This window comes from Balaenoptera ricei, chromosome 9, assembly GCF_028023285.1.
Source record: "Balaenoptera ricei isolate mBalRic1 chromosome 9, mBalRic1.hap2, whole genome shotgun sequence".
Taxonomy (NCBI): Eukaryota; Metazoa; Chordata; class Mammalia; order Artiodactyla; family Balaenopteridae; genus Balaenoptera; species Balaenoptera ricei.
In genome coordinates this window covers 80,615,791-80,640,997 of record NC_082647.1, presented here as the reverse complement: position 1 = coordinate 80,640,997, position 25,207 = coordinate 80,615,791, and the positions used below count along the sequence as shown (strand labels likewise).

The following is a 25,207-nucleotide window of genomic DNA, read 5'->3' as shown; positions in this document are numbered from 1 at the left end:
GCTCCATCAGCTAGAAGTAATCTTTATGAAATGCTCATAAATAAGTTTAGCAAAAAATTTTATAGAAAATAAAGAAGATTAAAAGCATCCTATGCCTAATAAACTCATCTAAAAACATCATTTACTTGAATTTAACAATAAAACTGACATGAAATTAAAATAATGGTTAAACTTAAAGAACAAGTTTTTTCATCATATGAAATTATTTCTTTAAAGATTCTTAGGGTTATCACCTTCTAGAGAAATGGAAATAAAAACGAAAATAAACAAATGGGACCTAATGAAACTTAAAAGCTTTCGTACAGCAAAGGAAACCATAAACAACACAAAAAGACAACCCTCAGAAAGGGAGAAAATATTTGCAAATGAAGCAACTGACAAAGGATTAATCTCCAAAATTTACAAGCAGCTCATGCAGCTCAATATCGAAAAGAACAAACAACCCAATCCAAAAATGGGCAGAAGACCTAAATAGACATTTCTCTAAAGAAGATATACAGATTGCCAACAAACACATGAAAGGATGCTCAACATCACTAATCATTAGAGAAATGCAAATCAAAACTACAATGAGGTATCACCTCACACCAGTCAGAATGGCCATCATCAAAAAACCTACAAACAATAAATGCTGGAGAGTGTGTGGAGAAAAGGGAACCCTCTTGCACTGTTGGTGGGAATGTAAATTGATACAGCCACTATGGAGAACAGTATGGAGGTTCCTTAAAAAACTAAAAATAGAACTATCATAGGACCCAGCAATCCCACTACTGGGCATATACCCTGAGAAGACCATAATTCAAAAAGAGGCATGTACCACAATGTTCACTGCAGCTCTATTTACAATAGCCAGGACATGGAAGCAACCTAAGTGTCCATCGACAGATGAATGGATAAAGAAGATGTGGCACATATATACAATGGAATATTACTCAGCCATAAAAAGAAATGAAATTGAGTTATTTGTAGTGAGGTGGATAGACCTAGAGTCTGTCACACAGAGTGAAGTAAGTCAGAAAGAGAAAAACAAATGCCGTATGCTAATACACCATTGTAAAGCAATTATACTCCAATAAAGATGTTAAAAAAAAAAATTCTTAGGGTTAGGAAATGTTGCACTGGATGGTTCTATCCACATATTCTAGAACATCTGACGTCATAATCACTCACTTTCTACCGTATGAGTCTTTTCTGTTTTTCTCCCTACTTTATTTTATTTATTTATTTTTGTTTAATTTTTTTAAAATTTATTTATTTATTTACTTATGGCTGTGTTGGGTCTTCGTTTCTGTGCGAGGGCTTTCTCTAGTTGTGGCAAGTGGGGGCCACTCTTCATTGTGGTGCGCGGGCCTCTCACTATAGTGGCCTCTCTTGTTGCAGAGCACAGGCTCCAGACGCGCAGGCTCAGTAATTATGGCTCACGGGCCCAGTTGCTCCGCGGCATGTGGGATCTTCCCAGACCAGGGCTCGAACCCGTGTCCCCTGCATCGGCAGGCAGATTCTCAACCACTGCGCCACCAGGGAAGCCCTCTCCCTACTTTAAATTGCAGACTTAAAGCTGATTTTAATTTGAGCTCTAGCCACCTTTTTTTTAAGCCTGAATGTGCACAACATTGCTGGAAGGCGAGAGGTCAGTGATAGTAGACAGCATCTGTTAAAACACCTAGGCCCTTTCCACGAGGTTTTTGTTTGTTTCTTCCTTGCATATCTTCTTTACCTATTTGAGAGATGTGTCCCACTTCCATAGGTAGATAATATTGATTTAAATTTGTTTCCTCTTATTTAATGTGCAATTCTTGAGCCTTTGCCACAATCAGAGAGAGCAAGTCTATGTGTATCCTAATTGTTTCAATTCTCCATGAAAGCCATTTTTACCATATCTCTTTCAGAAAAGAAGATAAATAAGGTTACCTGCTCAGTTTCTATTTCTCATAAATTACTGGTATTAACTACTGGTAAGTGTTGAACTTAAGCATTGATGTCTGTGAAGAACATGTCTTTAAATGTGGAATTTCATGGTTATCAGAGAAAAATCCTTGCCTTGCTTTCATTTATAGTCTTGGAATTTTTCTTTCACATTATCTGTATCTAATATGTATGTAGCTGCTTTTTTTTTTAACCTTCAGCATAAATTTATTCATTTCCTATCTTAAACACCTAGGCCACTTACAGTTCCTGGTCGTGGGTAGGGGACTCTTCCTTGATAAGGCACCCACTGGTAGTTGGGACCATCCCTGTGAGCATATGGACCCAGGAACACCCTTCTCACATCACTCATGCTATACATGCACACGGCTGACCCCTTGAAGATGTTACTAAAAAAGACAGACAGAACAAAAACAGACTTTCATCTTTACACAATGACAGAGCTATTTATACTGAGTTTTTAAATTTCAGATAGCAATTATCAATACTTGAACATAAATTTTCAAATAGTGTTTGGGATTTTTTAAGTCACATGTTTATATATATTTTAATAATACACAAGAGAGCAAAATTATGATTGCTCAAAATTAGAAGGCATGGATGAAAACACCTTTAGTACTCATAGAACATATACATATTCATTTCATAAATAGACAATATACAATATAAATATATACATTCATATCATACGTAAACACTGATAGGAAAAACATATATACAAAATCTAAAAGGTATGATTAACTCTGATATCAGATAAAATAAAAATATAAACTTTGGTATTATGTTAAGACTTAAGCATCATTGCTGAAACCAGGAAATGTTTAAACAAGAAAGAATGTTTAAGAAAACATTTTATAAACTGAAACTGGTGAAGATGAATAGTCAATGTGTTATATTATAATTTTTAACTCCCAAACCAACAAAAGTATTTGATCAAGTAACAGAGTTCAATTTGTGTGAAGGCATTTAAAATGATCTCTTTCCAACACAGAAAATCATTTTAAGTTAGTAGCTATTACACCCTAGCAAAAGTAGAGTATTACAGCAATTATCCCCATCATTTTGTTGGACAAAAAAAATCAGGTAATTGAAGCAAATTGGAATTTTACCATGAGCTGCCACAATTTCCCATTTTATTTTGCTTTTATAAATACAGCTTGAGGGATTTATTTATACAAAGATATAAAACAGTTATGCACATTAAAACTATGGAATGCATACCTTTTAATCAATCTCTACCCATAGAAAATTACATAAAAATTAGACCAAATGAAAAACATATGTAATAAGAGTTTATTATTGAAAACAGGTGCATCTAGACAATGTCTGGTAGAGTGCAAGCTTCATGAGGGAAGGAACCATGCCTGGCTTCTTTTCTGTAACATAAATTACAAATCGCATGGTACTTGACACACAGTAAATTTCAGTAAATATTTATAGAATTTAACAATAATATTTTCATAATGGAATAAGTAGCAAATTAATACATATTTGATACATTATAGTAGTCTATAATGTTTATGTGTCCCATTTTCATTGTTACACACTTTGCTTATCTATTGATGGAATCCATCATCATCAAAAGATCTTTTTAGGATTTACAGCTGTTAAGACTAACTCATATATGACATCAATCTCGCTGAAGCAGAGAGGTGAAATTATTTTACCCACTAAGCCAGTGATTCTCAAAGTGTGGTTCCGAGACCAACGGCATGGGCATCACCCGGGAATTTGTTAGAAATGCGTTCTTAGGCCCTACCCCTTCCTACTGAATCAGAGACTCTGAGGGCGGGGCCTAGCATCTGTATTTTAACAGGCTCTCTGGGCAATTCTGACGTGAGCATAAGACTGAAAACTACTGTACTAAGCAATGAGGAAGCAGAAGAAATGGATTAATATTTGTTTAATTTGAGCCTCCCACATTCTTTAGCTGTCATTCTGTTTTTATACCAAAGGGGAGAAATATTTAGGTATGGGAAATTGCATCTGGTTTTACTAATATAGTTTTCCTAATTTTTACATGTTATTTTAAAAATTAAGTAAAAATGTCCAATCAGTTTGTAATGGCTTTAATATTTACAGAAAAAATCAGTGTTGGACATTGTAGTTAATCTTTCTTTATGCTATCACAGTCCCTTGTAGCACTTTTCCTGACTTTTGATTTTAAATTATTTTTCTTTTAAACATTTATACATATCCAAATGCATATCCCTCTTTATATGCATTTAAATATATGTTTCTTTTAGCAACTCCAGGTAACGTAAACTTTATGCTGAATGTAATAGGAAATAATTACTGCTTGATTGACAGCAAGAGCTTTGAGGCAGATGGGGAATGATGAAAGGAGGAGGGCGAAGAGAGGGGGAGATAGGGAAGAAGTAGGAGGAGAGAGAGAGAGTGAGAGAGGAAGAGGGGGTAGGGACAAAGAAGAAGAGAAAGGAGAGGGGAGGGAAAAAGATTTTTCACCCTTAGTTTATATCACTACAAACTTTTAACAAAACTCAGAGTTCTATGTTTATAATATTTTACTCAAATATTTCACTCAAAATTTTAAAGTCAAAGCTATACATAGGGCATGGCATACATTTTTCATCATTAAATTCATAGTAATGAATTCTTTGCTAAAATTTATGTAAAAAATGATTTAGGTCATGACTTATTTCAGGCACCCAAGAATGCACAAGAGCTCAAAGGTTTAGCCAACATTGTTCTTTCAAAAATATTTTCACAAATTATGGACACTTGGAAAGCATCTAAAGGACATGAATTTTCTATGATAATAAGAGAGCAAAGCATTATTTACCTGGAAGTTGTAAACACTCCATATACAATTGGATTTTTAGGATCTTTAGAATTCATTAGGAATACATCCTCTGTTTTAAAACAAAATTGGAGAAAGTTGCATTTTTGAAGGTAATGGCAAAGTTTGAATACTCTCTATATGACATCATCAGCTACTTACGCAATTCATCAAAATGAGTGTCAATGCCATTTGGACCTGGCACCGAACAAATGAGACGAGCTTTGAGGAATGTTGTCCATTTATTCACCAGACTTCTGTGGCCCCCGAAGTCATTCTGAAAGGAGAGAATAATGGTTTTAGAAATTGTGCATGCAAATGATAATTTCAAATATCTTATCTTCTCATATCTTGAGACAGATACAAAACACAATTCCTCGTTTTTCAAATTGAGAAATGAATTTTAAATGACTAGATATAAGTAACTATGCTTTCTTATTATATTTTTGGTGAAATCTATTCACTCCAACCTTGTTCAAGGAGTGACTTACAATAAATATGCCTTAGCATTAAAAAGTCACTGTACTTTTTCCATTCTGTTACCACTTTGCAATGAACAATACTACTCTTGTGTTTGTTTTGGTTTGCTTTTAGTCTCTCTTTCTTATGTAAGTTTTCCTTAAGATTTTACTCACCTAAGTAGGCTGGTTCACAGAGGTAAGCACATTGGCACATAGTAGGCACTTAATGAGTATTTACTGAATGAAAGAATAACTGCATGCCTTATAACCCATACTGAAAATACACCACAAACAAAAGCATGCTAGCATCAAATATTTTTATAAACTCAGTTGACGGAATGCTGACTTTACAAACAGCAAGCTGAAAAAACATCTGCATAAATCTTAATAAAGAAAACTCATTCTAGAGCAAAAATTTTGAAGAAGTATCTTCTCACTGAAAATGAAACTTAACTGTAACCTGATGTAGCAATAAATTCTATTATGATGGTATGGATTTACCAGTAACTTATAGTCTTATAAAATAATATTTATGTGCATATGTTTGAAGGAAAATAACTTTTTCTTCAAAAATATAACACTGATTTATATTTTGTTTATACGATTTTGTTTAGTATAAAGATTTTTTTAACCCTTGTAAGTACTGCTTTTAAATATGCCTTATATTTTGTGGAGAAAAGATTCTCATATATTGCATATATCATTTGCATGTTTCCAGAGCATTAAAACTTTTAATTTTCCAGTAATTTAATATACTACAGATAAATAATTAGATCATGATTGGGATAGGAAAGAGGATACCCCCGCCCCCAAGACAGGGATTTTTAAAATTTCATGATTTTTTTTTAAAAAGAAATAATTTCATTTTAAGACAGTAACTGGATTTGTCGTTGTGATTTTTCTTGAGATGAAAGGTGCTTTAATATATAATAACAGTTAGCTTCATTCATATTTCATATATACTGTACTGTACAGTATAGAGGGTAAGAAAAGTATTGTTATCGTATTTTCACACTGATACTAACTAATCCATACATATTTACTGACCAATTTTTTATTCTATATATCTAACATTATAATACATATCACATCTGAATTTGTGCCACACAGTATATGAAAGTTCAGAGCTTCAAAATTATGTGTGTGTGCACATATGTGTATATAGGATGCTATAATCAATTCATAAGAACAAGCTATAACACTTGTCTCTTTTATATTCATACTTGAGTTATTTCCAACAAAAAATATTCATTGAAAACTTATACATTGTAGGAACCTATGCTAGGTCTGAGAATACAAAAATTATATTTTCCCAGGTAATATGAAAAAAATTATTTCTCTAGAATTTCAAACTAATATTATTTAATGTAATTGTGAAATAACACCTCACAACCTGTACCTCTATGTTTGACTATGAAGTTATTCATAAGCAACTATAATATGTTTTCAATCTTTTTTTGTTAAATATTTATAGTGATCAGTCAAGCTTTTTAGCCATATTTTTCATTATATTTGTACAAAGGTGGAAAAGGAAAAATCTGCGATTGGACAATGATACCCTCCTCATTTTTTTCTTTACCTCACCTTGCATATCTGACCTATTCTAGCGTGAGTGGCTTTTCCAGTGTGTTCTCCATCTATCGCATTTTCACGGAAGAAAAAATACACTTTGTCATCTTCAGGGTTGTCACTTTCTGGGATGAGGTGGGCACTAATGAACCTTGGATCTGAGAGACAAATTATAGCATATATATTAATTCACAGTTGGGTAAATAAGACCATTCATTACAGTCCATTTTCAATTTTCTCTTAACCCCTATGTGACATATTTCAAGACCTAATCTCTCTTTAGTTCACTCTTTTTCAGTAGATGTGAACTGTTCTTTATGTATTTTAAAGTATGTTACAAATCACCTTATGTCTCAAAAAATTTTTTTTTCCATAAAGTTAGAAGTAGGTGCAGAAATCCTCCATGTGACCATATAGTGCAGATGCATTACTGGATATTAAAACATTTTGCAAAGTGTAAGGGCTATTAAATATTACTTATTGTCATCACTATTGTTATTCTTTCTTTCAAGCATAAAATAATTTAAATCAAACTACCAATTGGTCTATTCCACTTTCGAGCAAAAACTAGGTGGGAGGGGAGAGATGAGATTCATATAAAACAAAACAAAAGAAATTTTCTCAAGTTGAACCCCATCTCATTAAATGGCATCGTCATTTACGAGGTACTCAAGCCCCAAACCATGTAGTTACCCTTGAGTTCTCTGAGTCTCCACACAGCAGTGTGTACCTCTGATATGTCACTTCAGACATATCTAAACCCTCCTATATCTTTTCAAATCACACACAATAAAATGCAAACTCCTTCCAGTGACCAGAAGTCATTTACCATCTGGTCCCTGCTACCTCACATGACTTTTCTTCTTCCTACCCTTCCCTTCCCTAACTTACTCTTAGCCAGACATACCAAATCCCTTCCTGGTTCTCAAACAGGTCAAGCACTCTCAGTCCTGCCTCAGATTTTTCCTCACTGTGTAACTCTCTGCCCTCATATATTCTAAAGACAGGATTCTTATTTTTACTCAGGTCTTTGTTCAAAATATTACGTTATCAAAGACATCTTTGTTGACTACCCTAATTTAAAGTGCTGAAAGCCTTACTCCTACTTACATGCATTACTTTTCTTCCTAACATTATGAAACACCTGCTATGCTACATCTCTGTTTCTTTGTCTCTCTTTAATCTTCATTTGCCCATTGTCTGTCTCCCTCTCCATCCCAATGAATATCAGTTCGATGAGAGCAAGGACTTGGAGTGTTTTGTTTGATGCTATGATCCTAGAGCTTAAAACACTGTGGGCATTCAATGAATATCTGTGCAAGAAGACAAGGAAAGAGAAAAGGAAAAAACAAGACTGCCTAGATTATGCAGAAGGTGTATTTGTGATGTCTAGAGTCCTACTTCAAAACATACTTCCGTAAGTACCTGGCTTGATATGGCTGTGGGCTCATATAAACTAACAATACGTAATTGCTTCACGGCTTTAACAGTGTAACATACTAAGAAGCTGAGTTTGTTTCATTGAAAGCACTTAGGATCGTTGCAGGTATTTAAGTTCTCACAATAACCTTTTACTTTTACTCCCATGGTGTATTATGTTATCAAGTTAACAATGAAATATACACACCTAGGTCAGCACCATACTTAAGATACCAGGAAAGGGATCAGAATATTGAAACCAGCTTTATCCATCTTATTTAGTCCTAACCTTTTCACCTGTGAATAATCATGTTGTCACGTGTACTACACTTGTAACTTTCCTTTAGTATTTGCTCTGGGACCATGTACTTAGTATATTTCACAGGGCTACACTCCACTATCTTTTTCAGGCAAATTATACAGACCCTGTAAGTAATGCGAAACATATGAAATATTACCTATTCATATTTAAAGTTCAGTATGCCAGTGGAATAAGGGAAGGAGAATAAAACCTCAAAAGTTGGAATCAGGACTAGAATTTTTAATAATACATTACTTCAACTTTAATAAATGTTGCAAAGGTGGTTTTTCTTCGTAAATTTCTACTTAATCATATTCATAAACATATTTGTATACATGTTTTTGTCTCCTGAAGAATGGTGAGTGGATTAATGTGACAATAGTACAAATTATGTTACAAACCCAATAATTACTACCCCACTGATGAAGTCAGATTTCTAGATTCAGAAATTCAGCACGTCCATGTATGTGTGTGTGCATGTGCATGCAGATATATAGCACAGACCTACACGTGATAGAACTCAGTTCAATCACTTACAACTTTTGTGACACTTTAGCAAGACTCTTACCTCTCAGATCTCAGTTGCCTAATTTTCAAATTGGGTTTATTTCATGTTAAGTTCAATTCACCTTGTGTCATAAACAGTTCACATACAAACAAGTATTTTAAACTTAAATAGTACATGTGAAACAACTTTGTAAAATATTAACAGATGTACTATGTTGTTATGACGATGATACTAAAAGGAAGCCTCAATCACATGTTAAGTTCTCATTATAAGATCTCATTATAATCCAGCTGCAGAATTAAAGTGAAAAATCATACTTTCTTCTGCTTTAATGCTGAAAAAATGGAGAAGTCAGTTTAATACTACCTCCCATATTACGGAAGTTTTTCAAATAAACACTTGAATAACTTAAAGAATTTCAAGTAATTAAACCCAACTACCTTTTATTTGATCACAAATACACGCAAGGCACTATGTAGAAAACAAAATGAATAATATACATCCCTTGTTTTCAGAAAGCTACAATCTAGCAAAAGTGATGTTAGAAGCATACAAATGACAACAAAGCAAACAATATTTTATACTTATAGATATTCTCTTAACTTAGTATTTGGGCATGAAAAAAGGAGTTATCAAACATCATGCTTCCATCTCTAAAATATATGAAGATAATTATCATCTTATAAATATGGGCTCTAGTAGGAAATAATTCAAACAAGTTATCAAGTACATTAATTGTTAAAAGGGTCTTCAATTCTAGTCTCTCCTTTAGTATCTGATACTACAGGCACAGAGGATTTGGTAAGTGAATTAGCAGTTTGACACAGCTTCAGATACAGACAAAAAATACCATTAGGCATAGAAAACAAAAGACAATTATATTAAAATAGTAAAAGAGATTATCAAAGAAAAACAATGTGACTTCTCTTCAAGAAATTTAGGTTATATCTTATACTTGAAAAAACATTCACTGTAATTTCAAAATAAATTAGGTCTTTAGTTGATCTCCTCCAAAAATTTAAAAGAAGCCATTCTTCTAATATTTCATATTTAGAAAATCTTTTTTTTTTTGGCCAAAATCTCTGCTCACTGTTCATTTTCTACTTATGCCCCAAAGTTTGCCTCTCCCTTCCTTGCCCATCTTATTCTCTCAGTCTATTCCCCTCCCCTCTGGTGAATTCCCCTCTTTATCAAATGAACATTCTAACCAGTCATTCTAATTGTCTTCCCTATCATCCTAGAACCTCTTGGCCTCCTAAACCTCCACTTACCTGCCTATGAAACCCCAGAACTTTTTTTCCCTTTGCCCCCATACCTAAGCCAGGATGAAGAAAACCATATAATCGTAGTAAATGGATTTGCTATAAATTCAAGTTATTTATCCTGAACAAGAATTCTAATGTTGCTAAGTAATTATTTTATTTACTTTTAGTGGCTCACCTTAGACTTATTATCAGCTACTGTTTAAAATCATTCTCATTGTCTTCAGAACAACTAATGTGCCATCTCTCAATCTACCCACCAAAGATGGACTTTCTAATTTGTTATACTGCTGAGACCAAGGCCATTCAGTAAGAACTCCCTCCTTTTGCTTCCTTCACCCCCCTCACAATTGTTCTTTTCTTCCTTTCTGTGGAAGAATTATTTCCCTTCCATTATATATATAAGGCCTCTCTCTATTTGCTCTCAATCTAATAATCTACAGAATTTTTCTCCAATAAGCAATCTCTATTCTTCATGTAATCACTTACATTTATATTTTCATTTATCAAATATCTCCTAATCATTTACTCTATGCGCTGAATTGTGGAAGATTAGGGGATATTGTGATGAAATGTTTTCTGCCTACATGGTGCTTACTATCTGTGAGGGAATACCAACAGTTAAACAGAGCAATTATCAAGTTGCACATAACAAGCAAAAATGAGTTTGGAACGAATGCAGTGAGAAATAGAAGGGACAACTGATCTTGCTTTGAAGGAATTAGGGAAAGTTTTTCTCAGAAGATATGACATGTAATTCAAGACCTGAAGAATAAGAGTTTCCCAGGTAGAAGAAACACAGGTGCAAGGTCACAGAAACAACAGAGAATGTTGTGCAACAGGAGAGAGAGGTGGTCAGAGAGGATGACAGAAAGTTAAGCAGAGGCCAGCATAAGAAGGAAGTTTATTGTTCAGGAGTTTATTGTCCTAATGGCTAAAAGGGAAACCAATGAAGTATTTTAAACCTAGTAATGACATTACCAGGTTTCTATTTCAAGAAGATCACTGGCTGCTGTAGGAAAAAAATATATACTGAGGCAAGAATGAAGGCAGGAAAATTACTTAGAAGACTGGTGAGAAATGATGGTGATGTGGACTTGTATGATAGAGGAGACATATGCAGAGATTATGGGAAAGTAGAACCAATGGATTATGTTCACTGATAAGATGCTGGATGTGAGAAGTAGTAAGAAAAATCATGGTAAAATTAAAGGAAAGACCGATTTAAACAACTGGTGGGATAGGAATCATTTACCAAGAAGGAACACTTGAGGAAGAATAGATACGAGATGTGGAAGGAAGACTAGCTCAGTTTAGTGCATCTTTAGAGGCAGATGCTTGTGAAGTTATCACTTAGACCATGAAATACAAGAGCTTAGAGAGGGAGGAACCAAGATGGCGGAGTAGAACGACGTGCTCTCACTCCCCTCTTGAGAGAACACCAGAATCACAACTAGCTGCTGGACAGTCATCGACAGGAAGACACTAGAACTCACCAAAAACGATACCCCACATCCAAAGACAAAGGAGAAGCCACAATGAGATGGCAGGAGGGGTGCAATCACAGTAAAATCAAATCCCGTAACTGGTGGGTGGGTGACTCACAGACTGGAGAACACTTATACCACAGAAGTCCACCCACTGGAATGAAGGTTCTGAGCCCTACGTCAGGCTTCCCAACCTGGGGATCTGGCAACGGGAGGAGGAATTCCTAGAGAATCAGACTTTGAAGTCAAGTGGGATTTGATTGCAGGACTTCAACAGGACTGGGGGAAACAGAGACTCCACTCTTGGAGGGCACACACAAAGTAGTGTGCGCATCGGGACCCAGGAGAAGGAGCAGTGACCCCATAGGAGACTGAACCAGACCTACCTGCTAGTGTTGGAGGGTCTCCTGCAGAGGTGGGAGGTGGCTGTGGCTCACCGTGGGGACAAGGACACTGGCAGCAGAAGTTCTGGGAAGTACTCCTTGGTGTGAGCCCTCCCAGAGTCCGCCATTAGCTCCACAAAAGAGCCCAGTAGGCTCCAGTGTTGGGTTGCCTCAGGCCAAACAACCAACAGGGAGGGAACCCAGCCCCACCCATCAGCAGTCAAGCAGATTAAAGTTTTACTGAGCTCTGCCCACCAGAGCAACAGCCAGCTCTACCCACCACCAGTCCCTCCCATCAGGAAACTTGCACAAGCCTCTTAGATAGCCTCATGAACCAGAGGGCAGACAGCAGAAGCAAGGAGAACTACAGTCCTGCAGCCTGTGGAACAAAAACAACATTCACAGAAAGATAGACAAGATGAGAAGGCAGAGGGCTATATACCAGATGAAGGAACAAGAAAAAACCCCAGAAAAACAACTAAATGAAGTGGAGATAGGCAACCTTCCAGAAAACAGAATTCAGAATAATGATAGTGAAGATGATCCAGGACCTCAGAAAAAGAGTGGAGGCAAAGATCGAGAAGATGCAAGAAATGTTTAACACAGATCTAGAAGAATTAAAGAACAGCAAACAGAGATGAACAATGTAATAACTGAAATGAAAACTACACTAGAAGGAATCAATAGCAGAATAACTGAGGCAGAAGAATGGGTAAGTGACCTGGAAGACAGAATGATGGAATTCACTGCTGTGCAACAGAATAAAGAAAAAAGAATGAAAAGAAATGGAGACAGCCTAAGAGACCTCTGGGACAACATTAAATACAACAACATTCACATTATAGGCCTCTCAGAAGGAGAAGACAGAGAGAAAGGACCCGAGAAAATATTTGAAGAGATTATAGTCGAAAACTTCCCTAACATGGGAAAGGAAATAGCCACCCAAATCCAGGAAGTGCGGAGTCCCATACAGGATAAAGCCAAGGAGAAACACACCGACACACACAGTAATCAAATTGGCAAAATTTAAAGACAAAGAAAAATTATTAAAAGCAGCAAGGGAAGAACAACAAATAACATACAAGGGAACTCCCATAAGGTTAACAGCTCATTTCTTAGCAGAAACTCTACAAGCCAGAAGGGAGTGGTATGATATAATTAAAGTGATGAAAGGGAAGAACCTACAACCAAGATCACTCTACCCGGCAAGGATCTCATTCAGATTCGATGGAGAAATCAAAAGCTTTACAGGCAAGCAGAAGCTAAGAGAATTCAGCACCACCAAACCAGCTCTACAACAAATGCTAAAGGAACTTCTCTAAGTGGGAAACACAAGAGAAGAAAAAGACGCACAAAAACAAACCCAAAACAATTAAGAAAATGGTAATAGGAACATACATATCGATAATTACCTTAAACGTGAATGGATTAAATGCTCCAACCAAAAGACATGGGCTTGCTGAATGGATACAAAAACAAGACCCACCTATATGCTGTCTACAAGAGACCCACTTCAGATCTAGGGACACATACAGACTGAAAGTGAGGGGATGGAGAAAGATATTCCATGCAAATGGAAATCAAAAGAAAGCTGGAGTAGCAATACTCATGTCAGATAAAATAGACTTTAAAATAAAGAATGTTACAAAAGACAAGGAAGGACACTACATAATGATCAAGGGATCAATCCGAGAAGAAGATATAACAAATATAAACATATATGCACCCAACATAGGAGCACCTCAATACATAAGGCAACTGCCAAGAGCTATAAAAGAGGAAATCGACAGTAACACAATAATAGTGGGGGACTTTAACATCTCACTTACACCAATGGACAGATCATCCAAAATGAAAATAAATAAGGAAGCAGAAACTTTAAATGACACAATAGACCAGATAGATTTAATTGATATTTATAGGACGTTCCATCCAAAAACAGCAGATTACACTTTCTTCTCAAGTGCGCACAGAATATTCTCCAGGATAGTTCACATCCTGGGTCACAAATCAAGCCACAGTAAATTTAAGAAAACTGAAATCATATCAAGCATCTTTTCTGACCACAACGCTATGGGATTAGAAATGAATTACAGGGGAAAAAAACGTAAAAGACACAAACACATGGAGGCTAAACAATACGTTACTAAATAACCAAGAGATCAATGAAGACATCAAAGAGGAAACCAAAAAATACCTGGAGACAAATGACAGTGAAATCATGACGATCCAAAACCTATGGGATGCAGCAAAAGCAGTTGAAGAGGGAAGTTTATAGCTATACAAGCCTACCTCAAGAAACAAGAAACATCTCAAATAAACAATCTAACCTTACACCTAAAGGAACTAGAGAAAGAAGAACAAACAAAACCCAAAGTTAGCAGAAGGAGAGAAATCAGAAAGATGAGAGCAGAAATAAATGAAATAGAAACAAAGAAAACAATAGCAAAGATCAATAAAACTAAAAGCTGGTTTTCTGAGAAGATAAACAAAATTGATAAACCATTAGTCAGACTCATCAAGAAAAAGAGGGAGAGGACTCACATCAATAAAATTAGAAATGAAAAAGGAGAAGTTACAACAGACAAGGCAGAAATACAAAGCATCATAAGAGACTACTACAAGCAACTCTATGCCAATAAAACGGACAACCTGGAAGAAATGGACAAATTCTTAGAAAGGTATAGCCTTCCTATACCTGTGATTAAAAATCTTCCAACAAACAAAAGTCCAGGACCAGATGGCTTCACAGGTGAATTCTTTCAAACATTTACAGAAGAGCTAACACCCATCCCTCTCAAACTCTTCCAAAAAAATGTGGAGGAAGGCACACTCCAAAACTCATTCTATGAGGCCACCATCACCCTGATACCAAAACCAGACAAAGATACTACAAAAAAAGAAAATTACAGACCAATATCACTGATGAATATAGATGCCAAAATCCTCAACAAAATACTAGCAAACAGAATCCAACAACACATTAAAAGGATCATACACCATGATCAAGTGGGATTTATCCCAGGGATGCAAGGATTCTTCAATATACGTAAATCAATCAATGTGATAAACCATATTAACAAATGGAAGAATAAAAAGCATATGATCATCTCAATAGATGCAGAAAAAGCTTCTGACAAAATTCAACACCCATTTATGATAAAAACTCTCCGGAAAGTGGGCATAGAGGGAAACTACCTCAACATAATAAAGGCCATATACAACAAACCCACAGCAAACATTATTCTCAATGGTGAAAAACTGAAACCATTTCCCCTAAGATCAGGAACAAGACAAGGATGTCCACTCTCACCACTATTATTCAACATAGTTTTGGAAGTGAAGAAGTAAAACTGTCACTGTTTGCAGATGACATGATACTATACCTAGAGAATCCTAAAGACACCACCAGAAAACTATTAGAGCTAATCAATGAATTTGGTAAAGTTGCAGGATACAAAATTAATGCACAGAAATCTCTTGCATTACTATACACTAATGATGAAAAACCTGAAAGAGAAATTAAGGAAACACTCCCATTTACCATTGCAACAAAAAGAATAAAATACCTAGGAAAAAATCTACCTAAGGAGACAAAAGACCTGTATGCAGAAAACTATAAGACACTGATGAAAGAAGTTAAAGATGATACCAACAGATGGAGAGATATACCGTGTTCTTGGATTGGAAAAATCAATATTGTAAAAATGACTATACTACCCAAAGCTATCTACAGATTCAATGCAATCCCTATCAAATTACCAATGGCATTTTTTACGGAAGTAGAACAAAAAATCTTAAAATTTGTATGGAGATACAAAAGACCCTGAATAGCCAAAGCAGTCTTGAGGGAAAAAAACGGAGCCGGAGGAATCAGACTCCCTGACTTCAGACTGTACTACAAAGCTACAGTAATCAAGACAATGTGGTACTGACACAAAAACAGAAACATAGATATATGGAACAAGATAGAAAGCCCAGAGATAAACCCATGCACCTATGGTCAACTAATCTATGACAAAGGAGGCAAGGATATACAATGGAGAAAAGACAGTCTCTTCCATAAGTGGTGCTGGGAAAACTGGACAGCTACATGTAAAAGAATGAAATAAGAACACTCCCTAACACCATACACAAAAGTAAACTCAAGATGGATTAGAGACCTAAATGTAAGACCGTACACTATAAAACTCTTGGAGGAAAACATAGGAAGAACACTCTTTAACATAAATCACAACAAGATCCTTTTTGACCCACCTCCTAGAGTAATGATAATAAAAACAAAAATAAACAAATGGAACCTAATGAAACTTAAAAGCTTTTGTACAGCAAAGGAAACCATAAACAACACAAAAAGACAACCCTCAGAATGGGAGAAAATATTTGCAAAGGAATCAATGGACAAAGGATTAATCTCCAAAATATATAAAGAGCTCATGCAGCTCAATACTAAAAATACAAACAACCCAATCCAAAAATGGGCAGAAGACCTCAATAGACATTTCTCCAAAGAAGACATACAGATGGCCAAGAAGCACATGCAAAGCTGCTCAACATCACTAATTATTAGAGAAATGTAAATCAAAACTACAATGAGGTTATCACCTCACACCAGTTAGAATGGGCATCATCAGAAAATCTACAAAGAACAAATGCTGGAGAGGGTGTGGGGAAAAGGGAACCCTCTTGCACTGTTGGTGGGAATGTAAATTGATACAGCCACTATGGAGAACAGCATGGAGGTTCCTTAAAAAACTAAAAATAGAATTACCATACGACCCAGCCATCCCACTACTGGGCATATACCCAGAGAAAACCATAATTCAAAAAGACACATGCACCCCAACGTTCACTGCAGCACTATTTACAATAGCCAGGTCATGGAAGCAACCTAAATGCCCATCGACAGACGAATGGATAAAGAAGAGGTGGTACATATATACAATGGAATATTACTCAGCCATGAAAAGGAATGAAATTGGGTCATTTGTAGAGACGTGGATAAATCTAGAGACTGTCATACAGAGTGAAGTAAGTCAGAAAGAGAAAAACAAGTATTGTATATTAATGCATATATGTGGAACCTAGAAAAATGGTACAGATGAATGGGTTTGCAGGGCAGAAACTGAGACACAGATGTAGAGAACAAACATATGGACACCAAGGGGGGAAAGCGGCGGTGGGTGTGGGGTGGTGGTGTGATGAACTGGGCGATTGGGATTGACAGGTATACAGTGATGTGTATAAAAGTGATCACTAATAAGGACCTGCTGTATAAAAAAAAAAGTAAAATAAAATGCAAAAATTTTTTTAAAAAAGAGCTTAGAAAAGAAAAGAGGCCTACAGTTGAAGCTATTTAAGTCAATGGGGTGATTAGGAGGGTATAGAATAAAAAGATAAAAGAGGATAGAATGGAGCCCTGAGAAAAGTGATGAAAAGCAGGAAGAAATCTAGCAACTGGGGAGCTGTAAAATGAAGGGAAGAAGGCAATCTTTTGTTGAATGGTCAGTCTTTTAAGTCTTTTTATCCTGAGAAAGAAAAAGAAAACCAGAAAACTTCCACGGACACTCCACGGAATCTATTGTGGCTTTTTGCACCCATTAAGCCATAGAACTTCTTGGAGAGTACATATACTCCCTGCCCCAGTTACCACTTGCTTCTCAACTCTGCTGTCTATAGATTTTGGCAACTATCACCATTGGTAGTGTCCTTAATGAGAACAACAGAAACCACCAAATCAGCAAATTGGTACTCATCTTCCTTTGTCTTTAGCCGTTGACACAATGAAATATTCAGATCTTCCCCAAAATTTTTATTGCTTCTCTGGTTTGTGGCTTTTTTGTGTCTGAGCCTGAATTGTTAATAATCAAATCTTCATAATTTCCTTTAGGACTCTCTTTTCCTAAATCCCTAAATATAGACATTCCTTAAATTTTGTGGGGCACTTTTATTTCTTTCTACTCCTATAAATAAAGTTATCTCCTGGTATTGCTTCCATTATTTTAATATTCTTAATTTTCTTTATTTGTAAAGTTTTTTTCTTTGGGGATTTATTCACTTATAATGCTTGAAGTTATCACCAAACTATATAAACCTTTCTTTTCTTCCTGCATCCAATTCTGCACTTCAAAATTTTGGCTAAAATTTTCTACTTAGAAATCTTACTGCAACTTTAATTCGTCATGCTTAGCAAAGAACTTGTCAACTTTTCCTTAAAAACTGTTTCTGCTCTTCCCGTTCCATTTTGGTTAATGTCAAGAGTGGCACCTAGATATAAAATGTGTTTTTACCTTACATTGCCCCCATCTCCTGCAGGACTTCTGTTCTCTACTCTAAATCTATTATCAAACTTATTCCTGCTATTGTTTTCACTTCTTCTCCCTGTTTTATAGTCTTAAATTTGCCAGCACAATTCTTGTTCTTTTCACTTAACAGTTATATTTTTGGAATCATCTAACTGGTCTTCCACATGTATTATCTATTTCTTCTAAGCCATCATCCATGCAGTGCTACAGAAAGAAATACAAATGTATTTACACCACATATTTTCCAGAACAGATTTCAAGTGTCATAGGATATGACAAAGTAGCATAAATTAAGATGTGGCAAGCAGAAAGGGCAATAGGGCTGATATTACTCTGGGCCAGTAACAGGGCTAAAAGGAGATACTACATTCATCAATACACCTGCTTAAGACGGACCACGGTTTTGGTTCAGAACTTTCTAGCACAAGAGGAAAGTGGGAAACCTTGTCAGTTTCATTATTCACACTGTCTCTGATATAGAAAATAAACTAAGGGCAATCCACATCATCCACGAACTAACCTCGACTTACCTTCCAGTAGAACTGACCACAGTTTCCCTTCTTTAGCCCCTTAGTGAACCTGCATATCATTCTAGAAGACAACACATCTACCATCTTCACAGGCATTTATCTCACAGAACATGGAGGAAAGTTTGCTTCTACCTCTTCTATATCACTTAATTCTTTTTCTATTATGTTCATCTTCATATTTGTTATGATAAGCATTTGTCCTATATTTCTCCCTCTCTTACCTTCAGCTTCTATATATACTAAAAATTTATTTTGAATCTATCTCACTGCAGCTACCCAAATGTAGGCCCTTATCTCTTCTCTCCTGGCAGCCACATTCAATGTTTTCCCTGCTTCTGGCCTCACCTTCTCCAAACCACCTTGTATGGTCTACCACCTTTTAATATACAAACTGTTCCCTGGCACCTGGTACATATTCCTCAATCAGAATCCATAAAACTCTATTTAATAATTTGTTTTCTTTCCCCTCTATTCTTGTAAGCTGGTCTCTCTATATTTTCCTAGTTCTTCCAGTATAAGTATAAGTTCTGAAACAGAACATCACTCCTAAATAAATGAATGAATTAATAAATGAATGAATTTGCTGAACTAAAATGTGTAAGGTTTTTTTTTTTTTTTTTTAAAGAATCACATTTTCTTGCTTTTTGACATAGTTTATTGAAGCTTTGGGGATGAATAGAACTCAGCATAGCTTTAACAAAGGTTCCTGGTTAAAGAAATGCTTAGACATGCTTCTTTAAATTGCAACTATTTCTAAGAGTTATTATGCAATAGTGGGTTTTCAAAATGTTCTTCTGAAATGTTATAAACGTTCTTTGAACTTGGAAGAAGCTTTCTTTTTCTGATTGCATCCTTTTGTATTAGGTAATTAATGCAGTAAAAAAAGATTATCTGTTTGTAATTTTTCAAAATTAGATTTCATCAATAGGATTAAAATATCAGAAAGCATGTCTGTCCATTTTATGAAGCTAAGATCAATGCATATGTTAGGGGTCAGAGATTACCACTGTCCTGAGAAACTTAAAGCAATTCAATAACTTGCTGTGTGATCAAAAACTCCACATGGAAGTTTTACCAAAATTCATTCAGATTGACCTACTTTATTAGTTCTCCTTAGGAATCCAAGAAAATTCATGGTATTCACAAAGGAAGTTATTCTACTTCCAGTTACTCCCAGCAAATGGCAAGCAGAAATGAAAAACCCAAACCCACTAGTTTTTTTCTTTTAAAATTTGTGTTCTGTAACCCATTAAATCAGAGATTGTCTATTTCCAGTCCTCAGACACAAATTCCTGATTTCAATATGGCTCAAGTCCATTGAAACTAACAGACACATATTTACAGATTTTTTAATAATGTAAACAGTTACAATGCCCCTAGATACCTCTCCACATTGCAACTCTGTACAGTTCTCTACTCTGTAAAGTTCACAAAATCCCAAGCGACAATGATTTAACAAAATCTTTGAGCTTGTACAATTTGAATATATTTCTTGCAATGTGAAGCAGGAAGTTGATGTGGATGTGTATTAAAAGCTGAACATCAAAAGAAAAGGGCAAAATCCATTTAAGCAAAATCAAAGTGCATTTATCTTGCCAGTACACAACTGCAATGTAAGCACTACAAAGGGTAAATAGAGTTGGAAATATTCTCTCATCTGGATAGCTTAAATGGTATGCCTTCGGGGAAGAAACTCTGTCTTTACAGGTACTGTGCTACTTTTGCAATGTCCCTGAGCACAGGGTAGAAGCTGAACAAATAATCATATTTAATACTCTTGGCCCAATGCTATTATGTGAAGCATGGAATCTTTAATCATGATAATAGCAATAAATGGTAAGTAAATACACTTCTTTTCTTTCCCCCTTTATCTCTGTTACCACCCCCTTCACATTCTTCTACACCTCATCCCACAGATGGCATTTCTTGCCAAATTCACGTTTGGGCACCACCTGCTACTTGTAACAGTACGACTCTGTCGAAATATTTTTAGCACCTGCAAATTAAACTGTCCTTCAGGTGCAATCTCACACTTAATGAAAATGACATCTTGGCACGAGACATATGGCTGCCTTTATGATTCATTTGGCAGCTTGAGCTTATTTAAATAATGAACACATTTTGCTGCTCTCAGCATTAGGATCAATCGGATTCGCTAGTATGGCAAAATTCTGACCAGCATTTGACTGGACTTCTCCCTTCCACTGACAATCCCCAAAGAACAAGAACATCCAACTAAAACTGTAGAAATATTTTTTCTGAAAATGAATCAAATCTACTGGATGATTAATTAAGGCTTTTGGAGTACCTATAAATTTAAAAGGTAGGACATATATTGGTTTTCTAGGACATAAATTACAGATAGTTCATCTGGATAGAGGTTGGAATTAATGATTATAAACTCTCTTGTGCAACTTTAAGAGGAATAGTTAGTTTCACACCGTGAAACATTCAGACAATCCTCTTGTAAAAGCATGTTAGAGGGTTCCAGACCAGAACAGAAGGGAAAAAAACCCAGTGCAGAAGAACAGCCCTAATTATCTAACTCTGTGAATCAATCCTGACACCATCTATGAGAGGACAGGAAAGCGTGAAAATTCACATAGTTCACAAAAAAACATATACACTCTTGTTCTCTTCACACTTAAAAGGTGATTTCACTGACATTATGACTATGTAGGAAGGAAAATCCTTACTAAATATATACCTTGAATTAACAACATAAAAATAAACAAATTCTTACTTCATTGTACATATATAAAAACTGTTCTGTGATAGGAGTCAAAGAGAACTGGATAGAAACGAGGCTTCTCCCAGTCACTAGACTTTTAACTTCAAAAAATGAATTAACGTCAACTAGCCTCAGTTTCTTTATCTGTCAGAGCACATGCCTCTGAGGGGTGCTGGGAGAATTACATTAGAAAATATATATACATCTACACCTACATATACATATATGTCTGTCTGTCTATCTATCTATCTAACATCTCCCTCCCTCCCTATCTATATCACTGTATCACAGGGCTTCAAAATTGCTAGCTGTTATTATTTTAGAACACTGTTTATAAAACTTTGAGAAATATCCTATGTAAATATATGTTTAAAAGTTAATGGTGGGAATTCCCTGGCGGTCCAGTGGCTAAAACTCCATGCTTCTACTGCTGGGGGCCCGGGTTCGATCCCTGGTCAGGGAACTAATATCCTGCAAGCTGCGTGGTGCCACCAAAAAAAAAAAAAAAGGGGGAAAAAAAAAGTTAATCGTAACAGAAACTTAGATTGCTAATGAAAGCAAGCTGAATCAGAAGCCAGCTGATAAGAAAGCTATAAACCTGTTAAAGACAACTGAGAAGAACAAAGACCAATTGTAAATTATGTAAATCGTATAACTTCATTTTTACAATTAAAAAAAATATTTCCAATATCACAGCCTTAGACTTCAAAATACTTACAAGTTGCTGATGCGGAAAAATCCTCACCAGATGAAGGCCAGTGCACCAGGACAGCAGCCATAGTGACTAGTTTCTTCCCCTTTCAGCTTTGATGCAACATAAGGGGGAAAAAAGGCCCCGAAGAATCAGAAGACCATGAATGGGAACTTCCAGCACATTGGGAATGCAGGGAATGCAGCATAAGGTCATCTCACATTCTTAGCTAACAGCCTAAGCATAATGGATATATCATTTTTGGCTGTGGAATAGAAAAACCTCTGGCTGCCAAGGAACAGGCCTGGAAAAACTTTTGATGCTTAGCTGGCTGGGAAACTATGAACAGCCCTTGGGATAGTTTAACCCGAAGAAAGGTTCAAAATTAATCATGCCAGGAAAGAGAGAAGGGCTGATTAGAATGGAAGATGAGCACAAATGGTAAGTGAAAATAAAAAGTACTATTTATTTTGCCCCTTCCTTGTCCTTCTTATACATTATTTTAAGCCACACTCATCCCAGAAAGAAACTCTGACATTAAGACTCAACAAATGCTCAAAATGCAAACTAGAAACTGGCAAAGCTAGGATGTGAACAAGAGCTGAGTTTTTTTACTGCATCAAGCAGCATCAAATATTTATATCTATGTATTTTGTAATTTTTGTAATATGTCTCTAGGTTGCATATACACATACACTATTTGATTATTATTTACTATTTTAATAAAGAGATCAGCTTTTAACTTTAATAAAAAATTAGTGGAAAACCTTGATGCTTTCTACCACTTCAGACTCCTTTAAAAGGCATTCAAGGTCTTCACTATCCAGTGCCCCCCTGTATAATTCTAGGCTCACCTCCCATTGCATTTCCCTCTGTATCCTCCTCTCTTATCACTCTGGATTCTCAGAACTTTCACTCTTTCATGCAAATTCTCTATGAAGAATCATGCCAAATTTTCAAGATCCTTTTCTAGTATTTTCCAAAAGTACTTTCTTTATATTCTTCCAGTGGAAATTTGTCTTCTGGGTTTCCACAATATTTTGTTTAGACTTCAATTAAAGTAGTTATACCGTCTCATCTGCCCTAAATTATTCTTTACGATATAGGATGTTTCTTCACAAAGTTCTTTTGAGGCAGGGCTTTGTCATTCATCTTCAAATCCTCTCTGCTTCTTAAGATAGTACATTACCCTTTAAATTCTAACTAACTTAAACTCAACTGAACACATTTTTTTTTTTATTCACGTCTTAGTTTAGGTCCTTAAAGTTTTCCCACACTTTAATAGCTTTCTGAGTTTCTTGCTATCAGTCTTACCTTCCTACATTTTTTCTTCTACATAATGCCAAAAGTGACTTCATCAACATTCAGTTTGTTTACGCCAATCCACTGTTGTTTTTTTTTAAATTTTTAATACATCTTTATTGGAGTACAATTGCTTCACAATACTTTGTTAGTTGATGCTACACAACAAAGCGAATCAGCCATATGCATACACATGTCCCCATATCCCCTCCCTCTTGAGCCTCCTTCCCCTCCTCCCTATCCCACTCCTCTAGGTCATCGCAAAGCACCGAGCCCATCTCCCTGTGCTATGCTGCTGCTTCCCATCAGCTAACTATTTTACATTCGGTAGTGTTATCTATGTTGACGCTACTCTCACTTCGCCCCAGCTTTGCCCTCCTACCCCATGTCCTCAAGTCCATTTTCTATGTCTACCTCTTTATTCCTGCCCTGCAAATACGTTCATCAGTACCATTTTTTTTTTTTTTTTGGATTCCATATATATGCGTTAGCGTACCATATTTGTTTTTCTCTTTCTGACCTACTTCACTCTGTATGACAGACTCTAGGTCCATCCACCTCACTACAAATAACTCAGTTTCGTTTCTCTTTATGGCTGAGTAACATTCCATTGTATATATGAGCCACATCTTCTTTATCCATTCATCTGTCGATGGACATTTAGGTTGGTTCCATGTCCTGGCTATTGTAAATAGTGCTGCAATGAACATTGTGGTACATGTCTCTTTTTGAATTATGATTTTCTCAGGGTATGTGCCCAGTAGTGGGATAGGTGGATCATATGGTAGTTCTATTTTTATTTTTTAAGGAACCTCCATACTATTCTCCATAGTGGCTGTATCAACTTACAATCCCACCAACAGTGTAGGAAGTTTCCCTTTTCACCACACCCTTTCCAGCATTTACTGTTTCTAGATTTTTTGATAATGGCCATTCTGACCGGCGTGAGGTGATACCTCACTGTAGTTTTGATTTGCATTTCTCTCATAATTAGTGATGTTGAGCATCTTTTCATGTGCCTCTTGGCCATATGTATGTCTTCCTTGGTGAAATGTCTATTTAGGTCTTCTGCTCATTTTTTAACTGGATTATTTGTTTTTTTGATATTGAGCTCCATGAGTTGTTTGTATATTTTGGAGATTAATCCTTTGTCTGCTGTTTCATTTGCAAATATTTTCTCCCATTCTGAGGGTTCTTTTTTGGTCTTGTTTATGGTTTCCTTTGCTGTGCAAAAGCTTGTAAGTTTAATTAAGTACCATTTGTTTATTTTTGTTTTTATTTCCATTACTCTAGGAGGTGGGTCAAAAAAGATCTTGCTGTGGTTTATGTCAAAGAGTGTTTTTCCTATGTTTTCCTCTAAGAGTTTTATGGTGTCTGGTGTTACATTTAAGTCATTAATCCATTTGGACTTCAGTTTTGTGTATGGTGTAGGTAGTGTTCTAATTTCATTCTTTTACATGTAGCTGTCCAGTTTTCCCAGCACCACTTATAGAAGAGGCTGTCTTTTCTCCATCACATATTCTTTTCTCCTT

General features: G+C 35.8%; 1 protein-coding gene across 1 annotated transcript in view; it reads right to left on the bottom strand.

Annotated features, from left to right (window-relative positions):
* The window catches only part of SEMA3A (semaphorin 3A), a 227,304-nt gene that overhangs the window by 42,165 nt on the left and 159,932 nt on the right, over nucleotides 1–25,207 (bottom strand). Inside the window, exons 7-10 of the mRNA XM_059932864.1 lie at nucleotides 6,772–6,914; nucleotides 4,889–5,003; nucleotides 4,730–4,799; nucleotides 2,171–2,315 (exon numbers count right to left, since the gene is read on the bottom strand). Coding sequence (XP_059788847.1) covers nucleotides 2,171–2,315; nucleotides 4,730–4,799; nucleotides 4,889–5,003; nucleotides 6,772–6,914 — 473 coding nt within the window. The remainder of the gene's footprint in view (nucleotides 1–2,170; nucleotides 2,316–4,729; nucleotides 4,800–4,888; nucleotides 5,004–6,771; nucleotides 6,915–25,207) is intronic.